A 22,808-nucleotide genomic window follows, 5' to 3' on the forward strand; every position below is an offset into this window, starting at 1 on the left:
GTTCAAGTGATTCTTGTGCCTCAGCCTCCTGAGTAGCTGGGACTACAGGTGCCTACCCCCACGCCCGGCTAATCATTGTCTGGTTTTGGCTTCTTCTTAGCCTTGTGTTCTCTCTTTGTTGGAGGCGTGATGGCTGCAGCTGCTCTGACCTCTACTTCCTCTCTGATTCAGGGGATCATGTGGGAATTCTCATTATATAATGCTTTACAAAAGCCTTGTTACGTCTTGTTGGTTCCAGCTGGATTTTATGCCTATTCCTAAAGCAAAATCACTGTGGCCAGGGAATATGATGTGCTGCGTGGCTTGGACCTGAAACCTCAGCCAAAAATGGCATGGATGTATCATTACAGGTGGAACATCAGAACTAAAGTTAGGACTGTTGCCAGAAGAAGGGAAATAGTTGCTGAAGGAGAAAATAAAACATGTTGAGGAAATTATACTCGAAGTGTTAATACTGACATTATAATGATGGGGACTTGGGTAATACTGATGTGTTGAATTTTCCCAGAGAGCCAGAGAAGGCCTAAAGTGGCAGTAGGGGTAGGGGACAGTAGATGGGATATAAATACTAAATGAGAAGAAAAAGATCCTGGGATGCTGGGCAGGCCCAGTTGCCTGAGCTGGGAAAGTCTCTGTGGTTAATAGGCTTGTGACCTTCTGGCCCCTCATCTTTCAGAGGAGGTGACAATTGGAAATGCCCCTTATTGGGTTCAGGGATATGGAGTGGTATAAAACTGAGGTTGGGTTTTGACAGATTTAGAGACCAAATGTTTTCTTCTGGCCCTCAGTGAGCTAATTTGACAGAAGCATTTCTTTTTTCTTTTCTCTTTTCTTTACTTTTAAGAGATGGAGACAGGGCCGGGCACAGTGGCTAACACATGTAATCCCAGCATTTTGGGAGCCCGAGGCAGGTGGATCACCTGAAGTCAGGAGTTTGAGACCAGCCTGGCCAACATGATGAAACCCCGTCTCTACTAAAAATATACAAAAATTAGCTGGGCATGGTGATGTGCACCTGTAATCTCAGCTGCTTTGGAGACTGAGGCAGGAGAAACACATGAACCCAGGAGGCAGAGGTTGTAGTGAGCCAAAATTGTGCCATTGCACTCCGGCCTGGGTGACAAGAAAGGAACTCTGTCTCAGAAAAAAACCCAAAAAACAAAGAGATGGAGACAAGGGGGTCTCACTATCTTGCTCAGGCTGGATTCGAACTCCTAGCTTCAAGCAATCCTCCCACCTCAGCCTTTTGAGTAGCTGGGACTCCAGTCACATGCCACTGTGCCCAGCTGATGGGAGTGTTCCTAAAGAAACACACAGCATTTCCATCAAGGCTCCCTGGGAGGCCAATGAATGAACAGAATCAAGAAGGTGAGGAACCAAGCTTAATAGACTGAAGGACTCATCTGGCACACACAGTGCTTTATAATAATTCAAGTTGTTTGCCAAAGCTTAAAAATCAAATTTCACATAAAAATATGGATCTCTGACTTGCCTTGAAAAATCAGAAGATCTAGCAACCCTGGGCCTCATTCCTCTTGGCAACAGTCCACTGGAGTTCAGCAGTGGCTGCTCCTTTTCAGAGCCCTTCCCATCCCCTACCAGGCCTGAATCACACTTCTGACTTCCTGCCTGGCCCTTGTAGGCTTAGAGACATGGATGGCATTTCCAGGGGTTAGGCATTATGGACACATTAAGGAAGGGGTAAAGGTTGGGGAGTCAAATGGGGAGGGGCCTCTTTCTTCATCCAGGACTTCAGGAACCAGGAAGAATGTTCATGGCTGTAGATTGGAAGTCTTGCTGAGCTTGGGGCCATGGGGCATCATTGTTCAGCAGGTCCTCAGAAGAACTGATTCCCACTTCGTAGATTCTAATTTCCTCAGCTTACAAGTTATCTATATTCACCCAATGTTGGATTTAGAGAGGACTTAAGGCTTTAGGAAAGTACTGGGGACTAAGTCATTCCCTTTCTTTCACCCCTACAAATAGTTCCAGTCAGTCTCCTATTGATACTTTTTATTGTGCATTGGTCAGTAAATCCTACTTTGAACCTTTTATATATACTTTTAATCTAGTTTCCTATTTTCCAGCTAAGAAAACTTACTAACCTTGGCTCTACCAACAAAGAGGCAAAGATTTTTGTGCCCCTTGGACAGGCTGCAGTGAGGGAGCAGTGCCTGTGTCCTCGGAGGCATGGCAAATCCATTAGCACATCTATCTGAGTGGAGCCGAGGGCACAGAGTAGGAGGCCGGGGAACCAAGGTGAGGCACATGTTTCACATTGTCCCTCTTTGCCTAGGCCATCCCTTCAATACGTACTTCCTCACTGATCACTTGAAGTGTTTGGGTTTCAAAACTGAATAGCACCTGTTTGGTGTTAGCCATGGATAATGGGGAGAACTCTGGGATAAAGGCCTTGTGAGAAGAGGCTACATTGTTGTTGGTTTTTGTTTGTTTGCCTGTTTGTTGTTGGCATGCTGATTTAACCATTCAGTAAGCAAGTCTAACTCTGCACACTCATTCTTTCAGTTGCACAAGTCAAATAACATTTGAACCTCTGTGCTTGAGTGACCAAATCCCATGTATTAAAAAGTAAAGTCAGAGCTGTGGTGCCAGCAGCTTTGATTTCAGTATGTTGTCTTTCTTTGGGAAAGTTATTTCTTCTAAGTCCTTCTGTACAGCCAATTTTTGGGTCCGCGTCCATATTTTTCTTCACCAAATACTTGCTGACTCATTGCATGTTTTTACATTGTTATTCTGGTAACTGCCGCCCCTGACTTGCACTTAGGTTTAATGAAGAAAGGGATAATTTTGCTGCAGTGTGAATCTTTCTCATACCAAATGCTTTTCCAAGAGCTTGTTTCTGTTTTCTTCACGTCTTTGGTCTTTGTCTTTCTCTTATTCTTGTTTTCTCTTAAATGCATGCACGTGAGTATGTGTGTACATATGCATATTCTCACCCACCCCTTTTAGCCTTCTCACATCACCATTCTATATGATACAATTGCCTTGGTTACAATTAGTTCAGAAACTTTTTTTTTTTTTTTTGAGATGGTCTGGCTCTGTTGCCCAGGCTGGAGTGCAGTGGCGTGATCTTGGCTCACTGCAACCCACACCTCCTGTGCTCAAGCGATCCTCCCACCCCAGCCTCCAGAATGGCTGGGACTACAGGCGCAAGCCACCACGGCCAGCTAATTTTTGTATTTTTTTTAGTAGAGATGGGTTTTTACCATGTTGCCCAAGCTGGTCTCCATCTCCTGAGCTCAAGCGATCTGCCCACCTTGACATCCCAAAGTGCTGGGATTACACGTGTGAGCCACCATGCCTGGCCCTAGTTCAGAAACTTCTAACCCAAAGCCATATATAATATATGCTGAATAACTCCTATAATACGTGGTATATAGTATAAAAAGAGACCCCTTTATATCCAGATTTAAACAGAAAGTGAATTAGAAGATGATTCTAATTTGTTCATCAAAGAGCAATAATCATAAGATTGTACTATTTACAAAAAATCAGTTTAAATTAAACTTTTCAGGCATTAACAGTTGAACCTGATAAGCACTATATTGTATGAGTATAGTTTTAGGAGAAACTGATTCTTACTCATCTTTATATCTTCATTTAGCCCAGCCAAATAGGATGTATTTGTTGAATACATGAATGAATGAATTTAAACTCCTTTACTAGGGGCCACATGTTGGGGCTTTTAAAGTAAATAGTAGAAAAGTCTTGGTGGCAAGTCTGACAGCCACTGAAGGCCGTCCCAAATTGCAAATGCATGGGAATATAATGACCGTGGCTGGTCATGGAGATGACCATGGTGGTGGCCCATGTGGTGAGGCAGTAGGGAGGGGATGTAGGTAAGCCCTGTCTGTTCTCTGCTTTGCTAGAAGATTTGTTTATATATCTAGTGTTTGCACAAGAGGATCAGAACTTAAAAGCTTCACCTAGGGAAGAATGAAGGCTATATCATTAAATCCTTTGTAAAATGATTAGGAAAAAGTTTACAAATACTATTATTTTTTTTGAGACAGAGTCTTGCTCTGTTGCCCAGGCTGGAATGCAATGGCACAATCATAGCTCACTATAGCCTCAAACTCCTAGGCTCAAGTGATGCTCCCATCTCAGCCTCCCAAGTAGTAGGACTATAGGTGCGTACCACCATGCCTGGCTAACTTAAATTTTTTTTCTTTTTTTGTAGAGACAAAGTCTCACTATGTTGCCCAGGCTGGTCTTGAACTCCTGACCTCAAGCAATCCTCTGGCCTTGGCCTCCCAAAGTGTGGGGATTACAGCATGAACCACTACCCCTGGCCCAACAAAAATTATTTTGATAGATTTAGAAGAAACATCATGTATAAACATGTGGATTAAAAACTTTGAATGCTGTCAAATTAGTCTTTGTGCTTCTAATACATAGCACAGTAAAGAGGTACAGCAAACAGGTGCTCAATAAGTTGTTGAATAAATAAATGGGTAAGTGAATGAAGAGAACTGGTTATTGATGTATAGAAACTCTTCGTCTCCTCTTGTCAGTTGGTAGCACATTTCCCATAAACTGTTGTTTTATTTGGCCCTTTGTTATCTAGTACTCCTTATGCTCTGTGAAGAGAAATATTAGAGAAATATTACCTTTAATGAATTTTACTAACCTTTCCCCACATATACAACACAAGGCCACTGGGAATATAAAAATATAAAATATCCTTTACCTGCAAGGAGCAAACAATGATAGGAAGGTGGGATGAAAATATAATAGCAAAATAAGACCATTACAACACAACACATAACCAAGAATAAATTAATGTACATGAACGGAATAATACAGAAGAAATGAAGACACTGAGCAAAGGAAAAGACAGAAGTGATGATGTCTTATGCCAATGGGAAGGCGTTAAGGATATGGGGGAATTGGCCTTCCAAGCTGTCAAATTGAGAGTGGAGAACAGAGACCACATTAATTTGGCAACGTGGGGTATAATGAAATGGTAAATACTTGGGAAGACTGAAGCAGAAAAAAGTCCCAATGTTAAAATAACAGTGTATTGTTATGTTTTGTTTTTGTAGGAGATTGTCAGGCCTCCCTTTAAGAGATCACAAGCCGGGCACCGTGGCTCATGCCTGTAATCTCAGCACTTTGGGAGGCTGAGGTGGGTGGATCACCTGAGGTCAGGAGTTCAAGACCAGCCTGGCCAACATAGTGAAACCCCGTCTCTACTAAAAATACAAAAAATTAGCTGGGCGTGGTGGCAGGCACCTGTAATCCCAGCTACTAGGGAGGCTGAGGCAGGAGAATCGCTTGAACCCGGGAGGTGGAGGTTGCAGTGAACTGAGATCACACCATTGAACTCCAGCCTGGGCAACAAGAACAAAATTCCGTCTCAAAAAAAAAAAAAAAAAAAGATCACAAAAGAGTCAGTCAGTTTGGAACCAGTGTCACTTCCCCCCGGTGCACTGTTCCAGGCTTAACACTTCATAATGGTGCACACTTGAAGTTCTCAAGGTCTCTAGGATTGTCTAAGCATGTGGGAAATTATTTTATGTGTTTGAAAATAAAATCGTCTTTTTAAAATAGCCCAGGATTTGGCAAATCCAGGCTGTTGGCAATCAAATTAATTACTTTTTTTTGTTTGTTTTTGAGATAGAGTCTCACTCTGTCACCCAGGCTGGAGTGCAGTGGCGCAATCTCAGTTCACTGCAACCTCCACCTCCCTGGTTCAAGCGATTCTTGTGCCTCAGCCTCCCAAGTAGCTGGGATTATAGGTGCATGCCACCAGGCCTGGCTAATTTTTGCATTTTTAGTAGAGACAGGATTTCACCATGTTGGCCAGGCTGGTCTCGAACTCCTGACCTCAAGTGATCTGCCCGCCTCGGCCTCCCAAAATGCTGGGATTACAGGCATGAGCCACCGCACCCAACCAATTTTTAAGAAAAGTTTTCTATCATAGCTGTCCCTTGTGAATGAATGAAAAAGTTGAACTCAGTTATTTTAGTGCTGAAGGATGGCTCAGGAAATTTTTGAATTATATTGCACCATTTTCATATATTTTACCCTTTGTCCAAAGGACAGTCAAGACTGTTATGTAGAGTAGGAGACTAATATTTAACAAAATAAATGATATCCCAATTCATACTTATATTCAAGAGTCAGTAGACATTCCAGTTAAAGAAAATCTGATAAAAAATGGACAGGTTGATATGGAATATGAATACTTTTTCCAAAATGAATGATACAGCTCCCTGTTGTGAAATGTGGTTGAATAAGGAGATTGCTAGACATATAGATGAAAATATTTTCCAGGTTTTCCTTTAAACTAGAAGGAAAATTCTTCAACTATTTCTTAGCTGTTTTTTTTTCACATAGTGATTTATTTCAGTGACCTTGTGATCTGTAAACTTATAATGGAGGGCTGAAAATGGGAACTAACATAGAAAAAGGGAAGGGCTGTGGTGAGAGAGACAATAATTTGCAAAGAAGAAGAAGAGGACATGGGGTACCAGTAGAACTTCTACTCACCAGAGATACTGAAATATTCTAGAACCTCTGATCTCAGTCAATTCTCCATAGAAACACTATCAAGTCTTTTTCCATAAAAGTCAGATAAAAGAAAGATCACATTTCTTGATATTCTTTAAAGCAACTTTATTTTTATTGTCATGCTTCATCCTGCCTGAATACTGCCAAGTCTTTCTCAGGCACTGGAATCTGCTCCTCAGCCTCTGTTGTCCTGGGTCTAATGTAGAGCAAAAGGCTGAGAGGAAGCTCTTCTATTCTCCATCATCAGTCTTCAGTGGCTACCTGGGAAACACCCCTTGGCTTAGTCTGCAGATTCTTTCTGGTGAGGTTCTGTTGCACCTGCCACCCCTAGGGCAGCAAGCAGCAGTCTTACTTGCTGGCATCTAGAGATTTCCCTTCCTCCCCGTGGGGGCGATCTTTCCCTCTCTCTGCCTTCCTCATCTAGTGGTTTCTCAGAGGTGGCCTCTTCCCCCTGATCCGATTGCCAGGACATCCAACCTAAGTAAGCCCTCTAGGAGGTTCATGCTTCTTCCCAAGGACTGAGGGAACCAAGATTCTAGACTGGTTTTGCCTTCTATGCTGCCAGAGTCCCTCAGATAAGAAAGTGTTATAGTGTTATTGCTGTTTTGTTTTGTTTTGTTTGTTTGAGACGGAGTCTCGCATTGTCGCCCGGGCTGGTGTACAGTGGCGCTATCTCTGCTTGCTGCAACCTCCCCACCTCCTGGGTTCAAGCAATTCTCCTGCCTCAACCTCCCAAGTAGCTGGGACTATAGGCGTGTGCCACCACACCTGGCTAATTTTTGTATTTTTAGTAGAGACGGGGTTTCACTATGTTGGCCAGGCTGGTCTCGAACTCCTGACCTCGTGATCCGCCCAGCTCGCCCTCCCAAAATGCTGGGATTTCAGGCATGAGCCACCACACCCAGCATGTTATTGCTTTAATTGAGGAGGAAAAAGGATAAACACAATTTAACATTTCAATAAATTATTCTCCCACAATAATATTATTTTAATTTCTCAAGATTGAAGTAGTTAAATTTCCTAAAGCCTTGGTAAAATTTCCCCTGTTCAAAAACATATTCTTGGTCATCTTTATTTTTTATTATTTTTATGGCTTGATTTTCCTTTATTAGTGGCTTGTGGCTTTGGATTAAGAAGCATCCCTTTTTCTCTTTAAGAATAATTTTTTATAATATGAATTATTTAAAGCAAAAGACTAAAATACAGAATCAGTATAACCTATGTCCATGTACTCACTTCCTAGATTGAGCAGACATTAGCATTTTGCCATAACTGCTTCAACTGTATCTTTAAAAAAGATGTAACAGGCTGGGGGCATTGGCTCACGCCTGTCATCCCAGCACTTTGGGAGGCTGAGGCAGGCAGATCACTTGAGGTCAGGAGTTCGAGACCAGCCTGGCCAACATGGTGAAACCCTGTCTCTACTAAAAATACAAAAAAAATTAGCCAGATGTGGTGATGGGCGCCTGTAGTCCCAGCTACTCGGGAGGCTGAGGCAGGAGAATCGCTTAAACCTGGGAGGCAGAGGTTGCGGTGAGCTGAGATCATGCCACTGCACTCCAGCCTGGGCAACAAAGTGAGACTTTGTCTCCAAAAAAAAAAAAGATGTAACAGATCCAGCCCTACCCTGCAAGCCCTGCTCCTTGCCTCCCTCTACATAGACCACCACTATTCTGAATTTGTTGTGTTATTCTCATGTGTGTTTAAGTTTTACTACATATGTATGGGATCATAAGCAACATATATAGTATTTTGTGTTTTTATAATGTATAATAAATAGTATACTGTATGTATACTTCAGCAGTTTGCTTTTTTCATTTAGTATGATTTTGAGAAACAGATGTGATTCATTTATTTTACTGATGTATACATATTGATTAAATAGTAATGTAAATATATTTGAAAGAATTAACACTTTACGGGCTTCGTTTACTGGTTATTCACATTTTAGTGTTAAGTAGTCATCATTCCTTTCTTTAAAACTAGTTATGATGTTTGCCGTGAGAGAGTAGGAATGCTAATTGAACTACGTGTAGAACTTAAGAACTTGGGCACTAGAAAAACATTTGCTTTGAATCTCTTATTTTGTCTACCTTCCTTGGGCAGGTCACCTAATCTCTGTAGGCCTCAAATACACATTTTTAAGGGATGATGCTTGTACCATCAGTAGAGCAGATAAATGCGTAGTGAGCTCATGTATGTGAGGAGGTTAGCACAGTTCCAGACCCATTGAAAGCCCTCAATAAATATTTGCCATTATATTTCATATTTCTAGACGAGGAAGAATAAAGGAAAAAGGAAATTTTGGAGGATGGATAAGGAGAAAAGCTGGCTGACCCAAGTCAGGGGCTAGCTTGAGAAGTCAGAATTTCAAGTGACCTGTGACAGGGCCACTGTGGAAGATGGGAAAATAGAATAGCTGGGAAATGAAAAGGTGCCTTTGTGGAAAGCTATAAATTAGTTCACTATTTTAATCATAGATTTTGCTTTGTAAAGAAACATAGGTGCTCTTATTTAAAATGGTCACTATAGGTACTGTATATATAATTTTATCATTATCAGTACCCAGTAATGTGTATCTTTAGACCACTAGTATTTGTTTCATTTTTTAAGAATGTTTTACCAAAATTGCCTTTGCTTTTCAGTTATTTGTTTGTTTTGGTAGGCTGATGGTCTAAAAAACTGAATACAAAAAGCGTATAATGAAGAGTAAGCCTCTTCCCAGTCTGCCTCAGTCTCCATTTCTACTAGAGGATCAGTTCCTCTTCCACTTTTCTTTTTCTTTTTCTTTTTTTTTTGTTGTTGTTGTTTTGTTTTGTTTTGTTTTTTGAGATGGAGTTTCGCTCTTGTTGCCCAGACTGGAGTGCAATGGCGCGATCTCAGCTCACTGTAACCTCCGCCTCTTGGGTTGAAGCAATTTTCCTGCCTCAGCCTCCTGAGTAGCTGGGATTACAGGTGTGTGCCGCCATGCCTGGCTAATTTACTTCCACTTTAAGCACAAATCATTTTAAGTGGAACCTTCTTTCACCAATTAAAGCCTCTTTTTCGCTTGCCTAATCCTCAAGTATACCGTGACACAACCAAATATATATTTGGAAAGTTAAAGAAGCACATTCTAAAAGAGACTTTTGAAAATTTAGATAAAATTGGATTTGATCTTTTATCCTCCCTCAGATTTCTTCCTTGAGCCTTTTAAAAGTTTACCAAAGTTAGTCAGAGCAGTTCTTTATGATTGGCAGAATCTAAAACCCTTCTTAGAACAGTTTCAGGAAAAAAAAGGCAATAGAAACAATCCTGAATTGCCATGAGACTAACAACGTAAAAATCACAACTGTTACCATTTTTTTGTACCCTTCCAGAAAATGTTTTATAAACATACAGCTGATACCATCACTCTCCTTCCCGTGCCACACTTACTTTTCTGCATCTTCTTTTGTTTTTTTGAGAGTACAGATGCTCCTTAACTTAGAGGAGTTCCATTCCAATAAACCCGTCGTAAGTAAAAAATGCATTTTGTATACCTAATCTACTGAATCTCATAGCTTAGCCTTGCGTACCTTAAACATGCTTAGAATGCTTACAGTAGCCTAAAGTTGGGCAAAACTTTCTGACAATGTGGTAAATGTAGAGTATTGGTTGTTCACCCTTGTAATTGTATGGCTGACCGTGGCTCACCACCTCTGCCCAACATGGTGAGAGTATCATACCGCTCTCTGCTGACTGTGTATAACTTCCACACCATCGTGAAGTTGAAAAATTCTAAGTCAAATCGTTGTAAGTTAGGAGCTGTCTGTATACAATCTTGAAGATCCTTTTATATTTTTCTGTTTGTTTCATTTTAATGCCAAAGGATTCAAAGCAACATCTTTACACTTATTAGCTATAAAAACAAAGCTTTAAAGATAGGAAACAACGTTGTATGGGTAAATTGCTTTTTTGATAAGTTTACATGCTGCTTTTGCCTGGTTATATGAGACTAAAAACAGTTTATGTAATTAACAAATTATATAAATTTGAATAGGCATGAGCAAAGAATATAACCCCAGTTTTATTTTTATCATTTCAAATGCAGGGTCAACACAAACACTGTTAATTTGCAGCCTTTCTGTGGAGTGCAAATGCTAAAACTGGGCTACTATTTTTAAAACTTGAGGCAAGGGATAGAAAGCATTTTGAGTACAGGAAAGGATCTACAGGATCACTGAAACCACAGAGATTCAAAGCCAGCCACAACACAAGTAGCATTTTGCAGACCCAGGGAATTATGCTTAACAACCGTAAAAAAACTATTTCATCTCTTTGAACACAAAATAAGTATGCCTGTAAATAGTTTTAAATATAGTAAAGCTTTCTAAAGGTGAGAATCCAATGAAATGAGTATTTAATGCTAAGATGTAAGAAACTGCATCTGGGGAGTAAGATGACTTCTATTTACTCCTTTTTCTACTGACTTGAGCTCTTTAGAATTTTTTAAAAAACAGTGTAGAATTAAATAGCGGACAATAGTATATTTAAAATAAGACCAAAAGATTAATTGCACATTTAGTTAGAACCAGGCTCCAGAAAAATTGTAAGAGAGAGAAATCTGTGATTTTGAAAGAACACCAAAATTCCTGAATAAATTTGTGTACAGATCACAAATGAGCCATACTCTTAGAGGGCATCACACAATTTAATTTTTCAATGATCAATGAAATTTCAGTGAATAAATTATTTTGAAAATTGATGTGCTTCACTGAAAAATTAGGGATGATATTGAACCTTCTATATAAATACAAGTTTATAAAAGTGTATAAAAAAGAGGATTTTCCACTTAGCTTCAATTCCTATTGTTTTATAAAGCACTTGTTTTCACTTATTTTCTGAGGCACATATTAACTGTCTGATAGAACTAAGTGTTTATGAGAAATACAATATAATTTGTATTCATCTTTAGCTTTACACTGAATAGAAAAGCCACTAAGTCATTTTAAAAATAAGAGTTGTGGCTACTCTGTCTATGGAGTAGCCATTCTCTTATTCCTTTACTTTCTTAATAAACTTGCTTTCACTAAAAAAAATAGGAACACTCTTACACTGTTGGTGTGAGTGTAAATTAGTTCAACCGTTGTGGAAGACAGTGTGGCGATTCCTTAAGGATCTAGAACCAGAAATACCATTTGACCCAGCAATCCTATTATTGGGTATATACCCAAAGGATTATAAATCATTCTACTATAAAGACACATGCACACGTATGTTTATTGCGGCACTGTTCACAATAGCAAAGACTTGGAACCAGCCCAAATGCCCATCAATGATAGACTGGGTAAAGAAAATGTGGCATATATACACCATGGAATACTATGCAGCCATTAAAAAGGATGAGTTCATGTCCTTTGCAGGGACATGGATGAAGCTGGAAACCATCATTCTCAGCAAACTAACACAAGAACGGAAAACCAAACACTGTATGTTCTCACTCATAAGTGGGAGTTGAACAATGAGAACACATGGACACAAGGAGGGGAACATCACACACCAGGGCCTATTGGGGGATAGGGGCTAGGGGAGGGATAGCATTAGGAGAAATACCTAATGTAGATGACAAGTTGATGGGTGCAGCAAACCACCATGGCACATGTATACTTATGTGAAAAACCTGCATGTTCTCTGCACATGTATCCCAGAACTTAAAGTATAATAAAAATAAATAAATAAGAGTTGCATTGCTAGATATCAGAAGTCTTAAAAATGTAAGTAATTCTACTTTTAGATATTTATCACACAGAATAAACATGGAGAACAAAGATTTATCTGCAAGGATGTTCATTGAAGCATTATTTGTAATGAAAAATTAGAAGCAGTACAAATACTCTGAAAGAGGAGATTTACCAAATAAGTTATGATATGTAGCCATTAAGTATTATGTTGATGAACAACATGAAAACATAGTGACAATGTGTTAGTACTAACAAAAAGGTTATAATATTGTATGGTCACATTGCTCTCACCCCCAAAAAGGTACACATGTGTTTTGAAAGTAGGTCAGAAGGGGGCCGGGCGCAGTGGCTCAACGCCTGTAATCCCAGCACTTTGGGAGGCTGAGGTGGGTAGATCACTTGAGGTCAGGAGTTCGAGACCAGCCTGGCCAACGTGGTGAAACCACATCTCTACTAAAAATACAAAAATTAGCTGGGCATAGTGGCACATGACTGTAATTCCAGCTACTGGGGTGGCTGAGGCAGGAGAATCGCTTGAACCTGGGAGGCAGAGGTTGCAGTGAGCTGAGATCGCGCCATTGCACTCCAGCTTGGGTGAAGAAGTGAGACTCTGTCTCAAAAAAAATAAAAAAAGTAAGTCAGAAGGATAAAGACAACGAAATTATATTTGTCGATATTTCTGGATAGAAGGATTATGAGTAATGTTAATTTTCTGTTTGGGACATTCATTATCAATGATTTTCTGCAGTGAACACACACCACCTTGTGACTTTTCCTACAGCCCAGTTTTACATAATTTTTTCCTTTTTAGTTTGTCTTACTTACTCAGAATACAAAAGCCCCCTGCCCCCAACTTTCGAAGGCCAAGACAGGAGGACTGCTTAAGGCTAGGAGTTCAAGACCAGCCTGGACAACATAGTGAGATCCTGTCTCTATAAAAAACTTAAAAAATTAGCTGGGTGCAGTGGCGCATGGCTGTAGTCCTACCTATTCAGGAGGCTGAGGTGGGAGGATCACTTAAGCCTAGGAGTTCAGGACCGCAGTGAGCCACGATCATACCTTAAAAAAGAAGAGCCCCACAGACTCTCAGAGACTTCACATGGGGTAGGGGAAAGAATGTGGCAGTGGTTGGATATTGTAAAGCTGAATGTTAAAACCACAAATCCCATTATAAGATAAGCAGATGCTGAATTTACCTTTTTTGTGGACATTATTCGTGTCTTAAAAAATTTTACTTTCTGACCTTATGCTGTACATTTATAAATGCTATACTTTTCTCAAACTTGAAATGCAATGCTTATTTTCTTGAAATTGTGGGGTAAAATGCAAATAGAAATTATTAATTCATTAGGCTATTGAGAAATATCTGTGTAAAAGCACAAGGTGAGAAAAATAGGTGTTTCTTCCCCTTACTGAGCCTCAGTTATAGTTTGGCGGGCCTATGCTGAGAGATTGTTACCAGGGGACCTACTCATATTTGTTCTTTGTCAGCCAGATCTCATAGATAATTCCTCCTAGAGAATGTACTTCTTCTGTACCTTATATTGCTTAGTTAAATGTTTCCAAAGGCTTCATGCTCTTTTCATAATGTTGCTTTTTCTAGATATAAAGACCTGAAGATAGTCTTTTCTGTCCAAAGATGGAAAACAGTACTACTACCATTTCTCGGGAGGAGCTTGAAGAACTACAAGAGGCATTTAATAAAATAGGTATGCTTGAGAAAAAGTAAATATGATATTACTGGTCTGCTTGATGTCAGACTTCAGGAATGGAAAAATACCTTTTATTTCATCTACCACCACCCAATTACCTCCAGATTTATTCCTTTTTTTCTATCTAGGTTTCACTGGATTCTTTCTTTCTGAAAGATAAGCTAAGACTGGCTTGAATTTCTAGGTGAATTGGACTTTGAATTCTTTGATCATTTCTTTGCAGAGAGTAATCCTGGTTAATGAATGACAGTGTAACTGAATACACTTTACACGGTATCCTTATTACAGAGAAAAAATATAAAAATACTTCCTTGTGTATAAACTGAACTCTGGCCTTCACATCTTTGCACTAACAATAACACTTTCTGACTTCATGCAGAATATTTTTTAAATCTCAGTATTGTTTTTAAATGCCATATGTCTTATTTTCCTTCTCCCACATGCATAATTTAGAAAGTCTTAGTATTGTTTTTAAAGGCCGTATGCCTTATTTTTCTTCTTTCACTTTTTATAGCCATTTACTGTTTTGTCTTTATGACATTATCATTTTGACAGTTTTGTATTTTTCTTCCAAAAAATTTTCCTCATACTCTGTTGGATCTCAATTCTTCTGCAATTTGCTCTTAGGAAACCCATGGTAAACAAGGAGAATATAAATACGTTTTTTTTTTTTTTTTTTTTTTGCTTTAGTTTGCAAATGCATGCAAGTGAAAGGTGAACCCAGTGAAAGGTGAGCACAGTGAATAGACATTGGGACAATGACACCACTATGTTTGCCCCTTACTCATCAAGCTCCTTCTCTAGTGTAATAGAGCCCTCCATGAAAAACAGTCATATGGTAGATCAGGGAGGAGAAAATGATCACCGCTGGTCTGGTGCTTAGATTTCTCACAAACCTAATAACGACTAAAATTAATGTGAGTAAAATATCATGCAACATGAGTTTTATTGACCAATACAAGGAAAAATGATATGTTTTAAAAAAAAAAGCACTCCAAAAAAAAAACCAAAAAACCGTGAAACTCAGGAAGCTCATGTTTTATAAATCATTACTGTGAAATAAAGTAAAGTAAATTCTACAAATCTCTGGGCTCTTCCATTTCTCCCTGGGAATGGCATATTTGTCATTAGAGCATTGTATGAATATGGTATGATTTTCAGAAAACAATCATACATTTTATAGAGAATTGTATGTAGTGTCCAGAATCTTTTCAAGACAAAAACTGGGCAATTGTTGAAATGTTCTGCTCATTTTGAGCATTGAAACAGGGGAAGTAATAAAAATGTATCTCATAGTTTGATATTTCTGTTATTTTATAGATGCAGTTTTGTAGCTTGAATAAAATTCTACCCAGGTCTTGGTAAAATAAATGAATTAGTAATATATTTGCTTTGTTTAGCACAACAACTTTAATCTTTGACTCATGAACATATTAATATAATCTTGCAATATTTACTTAATGATATATTGAATAAACAATTCACTGATGGAACAATTTTTTTTTTAAACAAAACCTTGTGTTGAGGGCTGATTTTCAATAGATCGTAGTGAGGGAGCTGCTCTGCTAGGTACAAAACCCCAACCCAGAAGCAGGTCCTCGATGGAACAATTTTGAGAGCAAGATAATTTGTTCTGTTTGAGCAAAGCAGTAACACTAGCAGAATAGGTACTTGCTGACTTTATTTACGAGGTAAACTTTTACTCTGTGAACTCAGAAACCTCTCTGCTAATTTGTAGCACACTTTTCTCAGGGACAGAGGAACACGGCCATCCATTGTTATTAGATGGAGTATTTTGGGGCCGCTGGGGAGAAGGGGGAAGTTGAAATATTTCTCTGTATTGTTTCTTTTTGAAATTGTGGTAAAATATACATAACAGAATTTGCCATTTTAACCATTTTTAAGTGTATAGTTCATTAGCATTTAGTACATTCACATTGTTCTACATTCATCACCACCATCCCTTTCCCAAACTGAAACTCCATATTCATTAAACAATAACTCCCACTTCCTGCTCCCCCAGCCCCAGGTAACCATCATCCTACTTTCTATATGAATGTGACTACCCTAGGTACCTTACATAAGTGGAATCACATAATATTTGTCTTCTTGTGACTGGCTTATTTCACTTAGTACAATGTCCTCATCAACAGCTTCATCCATGTTGTAGCATGTGTCAGAATTTCCTCCCTTTTTAAGGTTGAATAATATTTTATTGTATGTATATGCCACATTTTGCTTATCCGTTCTTCCACTGATGGCCATTTGGGTTGCTTTCACCTTTTGGCTATTGTGGATAATGCTATGAACATAGGTCTACAAATACCTGTTCAAGTCCCTGCTTTCAATTATTTTGAGTGTAAACATAGTAGCGGAATTGCTACATCATATGGTAATTCCATATGTAATTTTTGGAGAAACTACCATACTGTTTTCCATAGTGGAGGCACCATTTTACATTCCCACCAGTGGTGTACCAGGGTTCCATTTTCTTCACATCCTCACCAACACTTGTTTTCTGTTCTTTTGGATAATAAGCATTCTCCTAGGTGTGAAGTAGTATCTCATTTTATTTGCATTTTCCTTATGACTAGTGATGTTTAGCATCTGATATGCTTATTGGCCAATTGTATATCTTCTCTGGAGAAATGTCATTTCAAGCCCTTTGCCTATTTTTGAATCAAGTTGTTTTGTTGTTGTTGTCGAGTTGTAAGAAAGTCCTGTTTTCTTTTCAAACTGCGATCTTTATGGTTATTTAACTTAAGCCTTTATTTCCTCACCTTTAAAATGGGAATGACATTAGTAACCATCTCAAAGTTGTAAGAATTTCATGAGATGGCTGGGTGCAGTGGTTCACGCCTGTAATCCCAGCCCTTTGGGAGGCCGAGGCGGGCGGATCACAAGGTCAAGAGATTGAGACCATCCAGGCCAACATGGTAAAACCCCATCTCTACTAAAAATACAAAAGTTAGCTGGGCGTGGTGGCACGCACCTGTAGTCCCAGCTACTCGGGAGGCTGAGGCAGGAGAATCGCTTGAACCTGGGAGGCAGAGGTTGTAGTGAGCTGAGATCGCACCACTGCACTCCAGCCTGACAACAGAGCGAGGCTCCAACTCAAAGAAAAAAAGAATTTCATGAGATAAGTCAAGTTCTTATCGTTCCACTGCACTCCAGCCTGGCGACAGAGCGAGACTCTGTCTCAAAGAAAAAAAGAAAAAAACAATTTCATGAGATAAGTCAAGTTCTTAACAAGTCGCTTGGCTAAGCATATATGTGCATTAGATGGTTTCTATTAGTTCTTGTCATGTCACACCAAAACCACAGAGGACCTAGGGATGGAGCCTGGGAGCTTAAGCCCCCATATCTGTCTTCAGAATCCTAGCTCTTAACTAATCTTGTTAGTTTAACATGATAGTTATTAGGCAAATAAACTTCCTCAGTCTTGTTTATTTTAAAATATTTCCTGCTATTATGCTGGTTTAGAAATAAGCCAGCCTAATCTATGTGTATATTTCAGAATTATGGGAAACAGTTCTGAACTGGTCATGTAATGAGATTTTTCTCTAAATTCAAAGAAGGCAATATTATTGCAATATCAAGCAACTTAGCTTCCTAGCTGAATTTTGCAATTATACCAATATTTTGGTTATTGGTGGTTCTAGTTTAGAAATATTCTATCATTCTGAACAGTATTAATTCTAAAACTTTCATATGAGAGTTCCAAAGAAAAGTTTCTATCCTAACCATTAATTCAGTTAGTATAGCAGCTCTTTTATTAAGAAGAACAAGAAATATAGGAAACAAAGCAGCTATTACCAGATGAGCAAAGAGAGCCTATACAAGGTGGATCCAGGCAACAAAACAATGCAAAGCTCTTCTGTCAACTCTGGGCAGAAGTGTTTTGTGTTGCCTTTGTTCTGAGTCAAGAAGTGATACCCAGCCTCTAGGGGAAACCTAGGGAAGGACATCTCTCAGTGATGCCATGACCTGGAAACCTGTTTCCCAAAGTCCAAATATAGGTGTGAATTTCTTGAACACCTAATCTCAAATGACATCAAGCATGATTCAGCGTACATAATGGTATCATGAATATATAATGAAGAAGCAATGAGTTATTGACAGATGAAACAGAACTGCCACCAAATGAAACATAGAACACAAATGCCTTATGTGTATTTTACACAGCGCATGTATTTTGTATGGAATGTGGGGTCAGCAGATTTATTTTCTAAATTCCCTCAAGAAGTTAAAGTCTGAGTGGGTGCTCCCTTTTTAGCTATCTGTGACTTCCCCATGCTTATTCCTTTTTTTTTTTTTTTTTTTTTGAGATGGAGTCTCGCTTTGTTGTCCAGGGTGGAGTACAGTGGCGCAATCTCGGCTTACTGCAACTTCTGCCTCCTAGGTTCAAGTGATTCTCTTACCTCAGCCTCCTGAGTAGTTTTGATTACAGGTGCTCGCCACTATGCCCAGCTAATTTTTCTATTTTTAGTAGAGATGGGGTTTCGCCATGTTGGCCAGGCCGATCTCAAACTCCTGACCTCAGGTGATCTGCCTACCTCGGCCTCCCAAAGTGCTGGGATTATAGGTGTGAGCCACTGCGCCTGGCCCCCCCATGCTTATTTCTTTGATGCTCAGTCACGTGCTAAAACTGGGTTTTCTATCAGAGCAACAGTACCCTTAAAATATATATGGTGGCCCTAAATCTATGGGGATAAACTCGATTTAAATATATACAAGGGTTTTGTTTTGTTTTTGTTTCCGTTTTTTAAGAGATGGGGTTTCACTCTATTGCCTAAGTTGAGGGGCAGTGGTGCGATCATAGCTCACTACAGCCTCGAACTCCTGGGCTCAGGCAATCCCCTCACCTTAGTCTCCCAAATAGCTGGAACTACCAAGCCTGGCTTAAATATGAGTTTTTAAAATAAAGCATATAGCATATTCTGTACGGATCAGGTACAGGAAAAAAGGTTACTGCCACCTGTGAAACAAATGTGGAAGGCTCTGTCTGCACATCTATGAATCCTCCCAAAAGGCATTCTTAGTGTACACCTTCAACAAAGATTACAAAATATATTTTATGATATATATTTACAGATATTGACAATAGTGGGTATGTCAGTGACTATGAACTTCAAGACCTGTTTAAGGAAGCAAGCCTTCCTCTGCCTGGCTACAAGGTGCGCGAGATTGTGGAGAAAATTCTATCAGTTGCTGACAGCAACAAAGATGGCAAAATCAGTTTTGAAGAGTTTGTGTCAGTAAGTAATCTAATCCTTTCGGGCTACGATAATCTTGCTTAGAGCAGAATTGTAGTAATGTCATCACTAGCTTTGGTTAAATCCAGCTTCAGAGACCAGAAAAAGGACTGCTTTAAAATGATGATGATGATGACAATAACTATTATTATCGAAATAATTTCCACAACTAATTCATAAAACAGGAAAAAAATTATTCTCAAATTGTTGGAATGGAAATCAGGTTTAGATAATAGTAAATCATTCCCTAGAATAACTAGGTGAGTTCAATGCTTATTGACCATTAATATAATTGAATAAATATTTATGAAATATGAATTGTCTGGTTTTGTATTCTTTATTGATTAAGCAGGTATTTTAGCTCTTCTCTTCCTAGAAATTTTGCTAGGCACTGTGAGTAATGTGATGAGTAAAAAGAAACGTGATTCCTGCCTTCATGGAGTTTATATGTGTGGGGGAAGACTGCATTGCACAAATTGATAAAAGATAACTGTGAGAATTGCTATGACAGAGTGGTACAGATCCTGTGAGAGTTTGTGGTAGAAGGAATCGAATTTGGAGGCAAGGCTGGATAACCCAGGGACTCAGGGAAGGTATCCCTACAGAGTGAAGACTGTGATGTGTTCTGAAGACAGATGTTAAACAGATAAAAGTGGGTTGTGGGAAGATGAATAATGTGGGAGGAAGGTAGACATGACAGCATGGGTAGAGTCCCTGTGGCTTTAGAGATGGTGAATATTCTCAAGAAACTGAAAGAAGGTTTGTGTGGCTCTGGAGCTGAGATGGTAAGGGTAAGGAATGTAGCTGGAGAAGTAACTCAGAATCAGGTCACACAGGGCCATTTCGAATTTTTGTTTTTATCCTAAAAGCAATAGGAAGCCAATTAAATGGGAAGAATAGAATGTGAAGTGACAAGATCAGATTTGCGTTTAAAAAAAACCCAATCACTTTGCTGCAAGCAGAACTGATTGAATTGAGTGTTGCCAATCTCTGGTGAGTCCAGTGAGAAAATGACTGGGAAAGGGAGTTTCTGTAAGCCTATGTAATTTCCTCTAAGAGCTGACTTATTTTATCATGAATGCATTTGAGATGTTCAGGCAGGAAAATGTCTTCATTAAGGCATTTTTTTATCTTTAGCATGTAGTTAGTTATTTCTTAGGTTTTCAGTACAAAAGATTATGGCAAGCCAAGAAGAATAATTTCAGTGTGTTCAGTTTAAGCTTAGTTATAAAAAATTTATTCCACCGTTTGGGGTTCAAGTGTTTGTCTATTTTGTGTTATTAGTAAAATGAAAGTTATCTGTGTATACAAGGAATAAGTACAACTGACTAGTATTTAATTTGGTGTCATTTCAAATAAAGAAGTGTAAATAAATATCCTTCATCTTGTCAGGTTTTTATTGATTATCTGATTCTCAATTTTACTTATGTTCCATTCCAGCTAATGCAAGAATTAAAAAGCAAAGATATCAGCAAAACATTCCGAAAAATAATTAACAAGAGGGAAGGGATTACTGCTATTGGAGGAACTTCAACTATTTCCAGTGAGGGCACACAGCATTCTTATTCAGGTAACTGACTTCTCCAAATTTGATCTTTTAGTCACTGATTCATTCATTAAGTGACATATTTAATCAGTTCTAAGATGCCACTCATTGTGATTCATACCATTATTTTATGTGCCATTGAGGAGAAAAAAATACTGCAGACCACAGTATAACATGCCATTGAATTTGAAATACATCTCAGTTTCACAGATGTCAAAATGAAAAATCCTAGAATCATTGAAATCAATGAGTTCCTGCTATGTATCAGGCTCAGTCTACAGAAACAAGATTATAAACAACAAAGTGGAAGCTGTTTATACTCCAGCATTAGATGTATTTAAAAGTGGCTTTTGAATGGTTTTTCATCCTGACTGATGAGGTGGCTTTACTTTTAGACCTGAGCTAGGAATGGGAGAGAGGCTTATATTACAAGGATTTTTCTCTTCCATTTTCTGAGATCTGAGATACCCGATTCATCTTTTATCTGGTAACCAAGTGACTAGACAGCATAGCACCTGATTTGCTTGATCTGATTAAACCACTGGACCATTGCCCAGTGGGAAATGCAGAAGCATATTAACTCTTAAGATGAGGTGTCTTCCCCATGTTAAGTTATCTAAGATGTCTAAGAACCTTTGGCCAAGTTCTTTTTATTTATATGAACATAACTAGAACTATGCTTTTTGGCCTTTTGACAAAATTACCTGTAACCTTTTCCCCTCTTTCTTCATTTCAGATCTGAATCTGTTAATTATCCTCTTGATTCTGTCCCTTCCTAATTGGATTTTCCTCTAGCGATACACTCAAATTTCTCTCATTTATTATATGTTTTTCCTTTTTCCCAACTTTTTCCCACTAGGGAAGCAGCCATAAAGGCAAAGGTCCATAACTGTTACCTTCACTTTTTGAAAGGTATTCACCCCTTAACCCAGTTTCTGCCTGTCAATTCTACTGAAGTGGCTTCTTTTTAAAGATAAAAAAAATTATTAAGGTATAATACACATTCAGCAAAGTGCTATAATCTTAAGTATATGGCTCAATGAATTTTTCCATGTGTATACATTCATGTAGCTGCCAACCAGAACAAGACATGGAATCTTTTCATCACCTGAAGACTCCCTCATTCCCCTGATAGTAACTATTCTTCCCTAGAGGTAACCTCTTTTCTGATGTTTTTCACCATAAATTTTTGTTTACTTGTTTATTGAGGTATAAGATACATGTAGTAAAGTGCGTGAAGTGTACTTTTTTTTTTTTTTTTTTTGAGATGGCGTCTCGCTCTGTCGCCCAGGCTGGAGTGCAGTGGTGCGATCTTGGCTCACTGCAAGCTCCACCTCCCGGGTTCACGTCATTCTCTTTTCTCAGCCTCCTGAGTAGCTGGGACTACAGGTGCCCGCCAACACGCCCAGCTAATTTTTTTGTATTTTTAATAGAGTCAGGGTTTCACCATGTTAGCCAGGATGGTCTCGATCTCTTGACCTCGTGATCCACCCGCCTCGGCCTCCCAAAGTGCTGGGATTACAGGCATGAGCCACTACACCAGGCCGAAGTGTACTATTCTTAAGTATATGGCTTGATGATTTCTTTTAACCTATGAATACACCTATATAACTATTCTCTAGAAAAAGATATGGAACATTTAATGGCTTTTATAAAAAATAGCAGCTTTATTGAGATATAATTGACATACCACGGAATACATTTTTAAAGTATACAGTTCAGTAGTTTTTAGTATATTCATAGTTGTGCAATTGTCATCACTTTAATTTCAGAACACTTTCATTACACCAAAGAAAAACACTATATTCATTATCAGTCACTCCCCATTTCCCTCTTCCTGAAGGCTCTGCAACCATTAAACTACTTTCTATTTCTATAAATTTGCCTATTCTGGAAGTTTCATATAAATGGAATCATACTGTAGTGGCCTTTCATTTGACAGGCTTCTTCACTGGTGTAATATTTTCAAGGCTCATCCATGTTGTCACATATATCATACTTCATTCCTTTTTTTCTGACTGCAGCCTCGACCTCCAGAGTTCAAGGGATCCTCCCA

At 38.9% G+C, this 22,808-nt stretch overlaps 1 protein-coding gene and 1 long non-coding RNA gene across 7 annotated transcripts in view; one reads left to right on the top strand and one right to left on the bottom strand.

The window, feature by feature from the left end:
• LOC129058666 (uncharacterized) overlaps positions 1–22,808 on the bottom strand; it is a 139,172-nt gene that overhangs the window by 67,614 nt on the left and 48,750 nt on the right. The window lies entirely within an intron of this gene.
• Positions 1–22,808, top strand: part of PLS1 (plastin 1) — a 115,082-nt gene that overhangs the window by 53,727 nt on the left and 38,547 nt on the right. For 4 of the 6 annotated variants that reach the window (XM_024244039.3, XM_024244038.3, XM_024244040.3 and 1 more), the window contains 3 exons: positions 13,843–13,948; positions 19,046–19,209; positions 20,647–20,776. In XM_024244039.3, coding sequence (XP_024099807.1) covers positions 13,879–13,948; positions 19,046–19,209; positions 20,647–20,776 — 364 coding nt within the window. In that variant the 5' untranslated portion in view covers positions 13,843–13,878. 6 annotated transcript variants of the gene reach the window in all.

The sequence above is a fragment of the Pongo abelii genome, chromosome 2, assembly GCF_028885655.2.
Source record: "Pongo abelii isolate AG06213 chromosome 2, NHGRI_mPonAbe1-v2.0_pri, whole genome shotgun sequence".
NCBI classification, from domain to species: Eukaryota; Metazoa; Chordata; class Mammalia; order Primates; family Hominidae; genus Pongo; species Pongo abelii.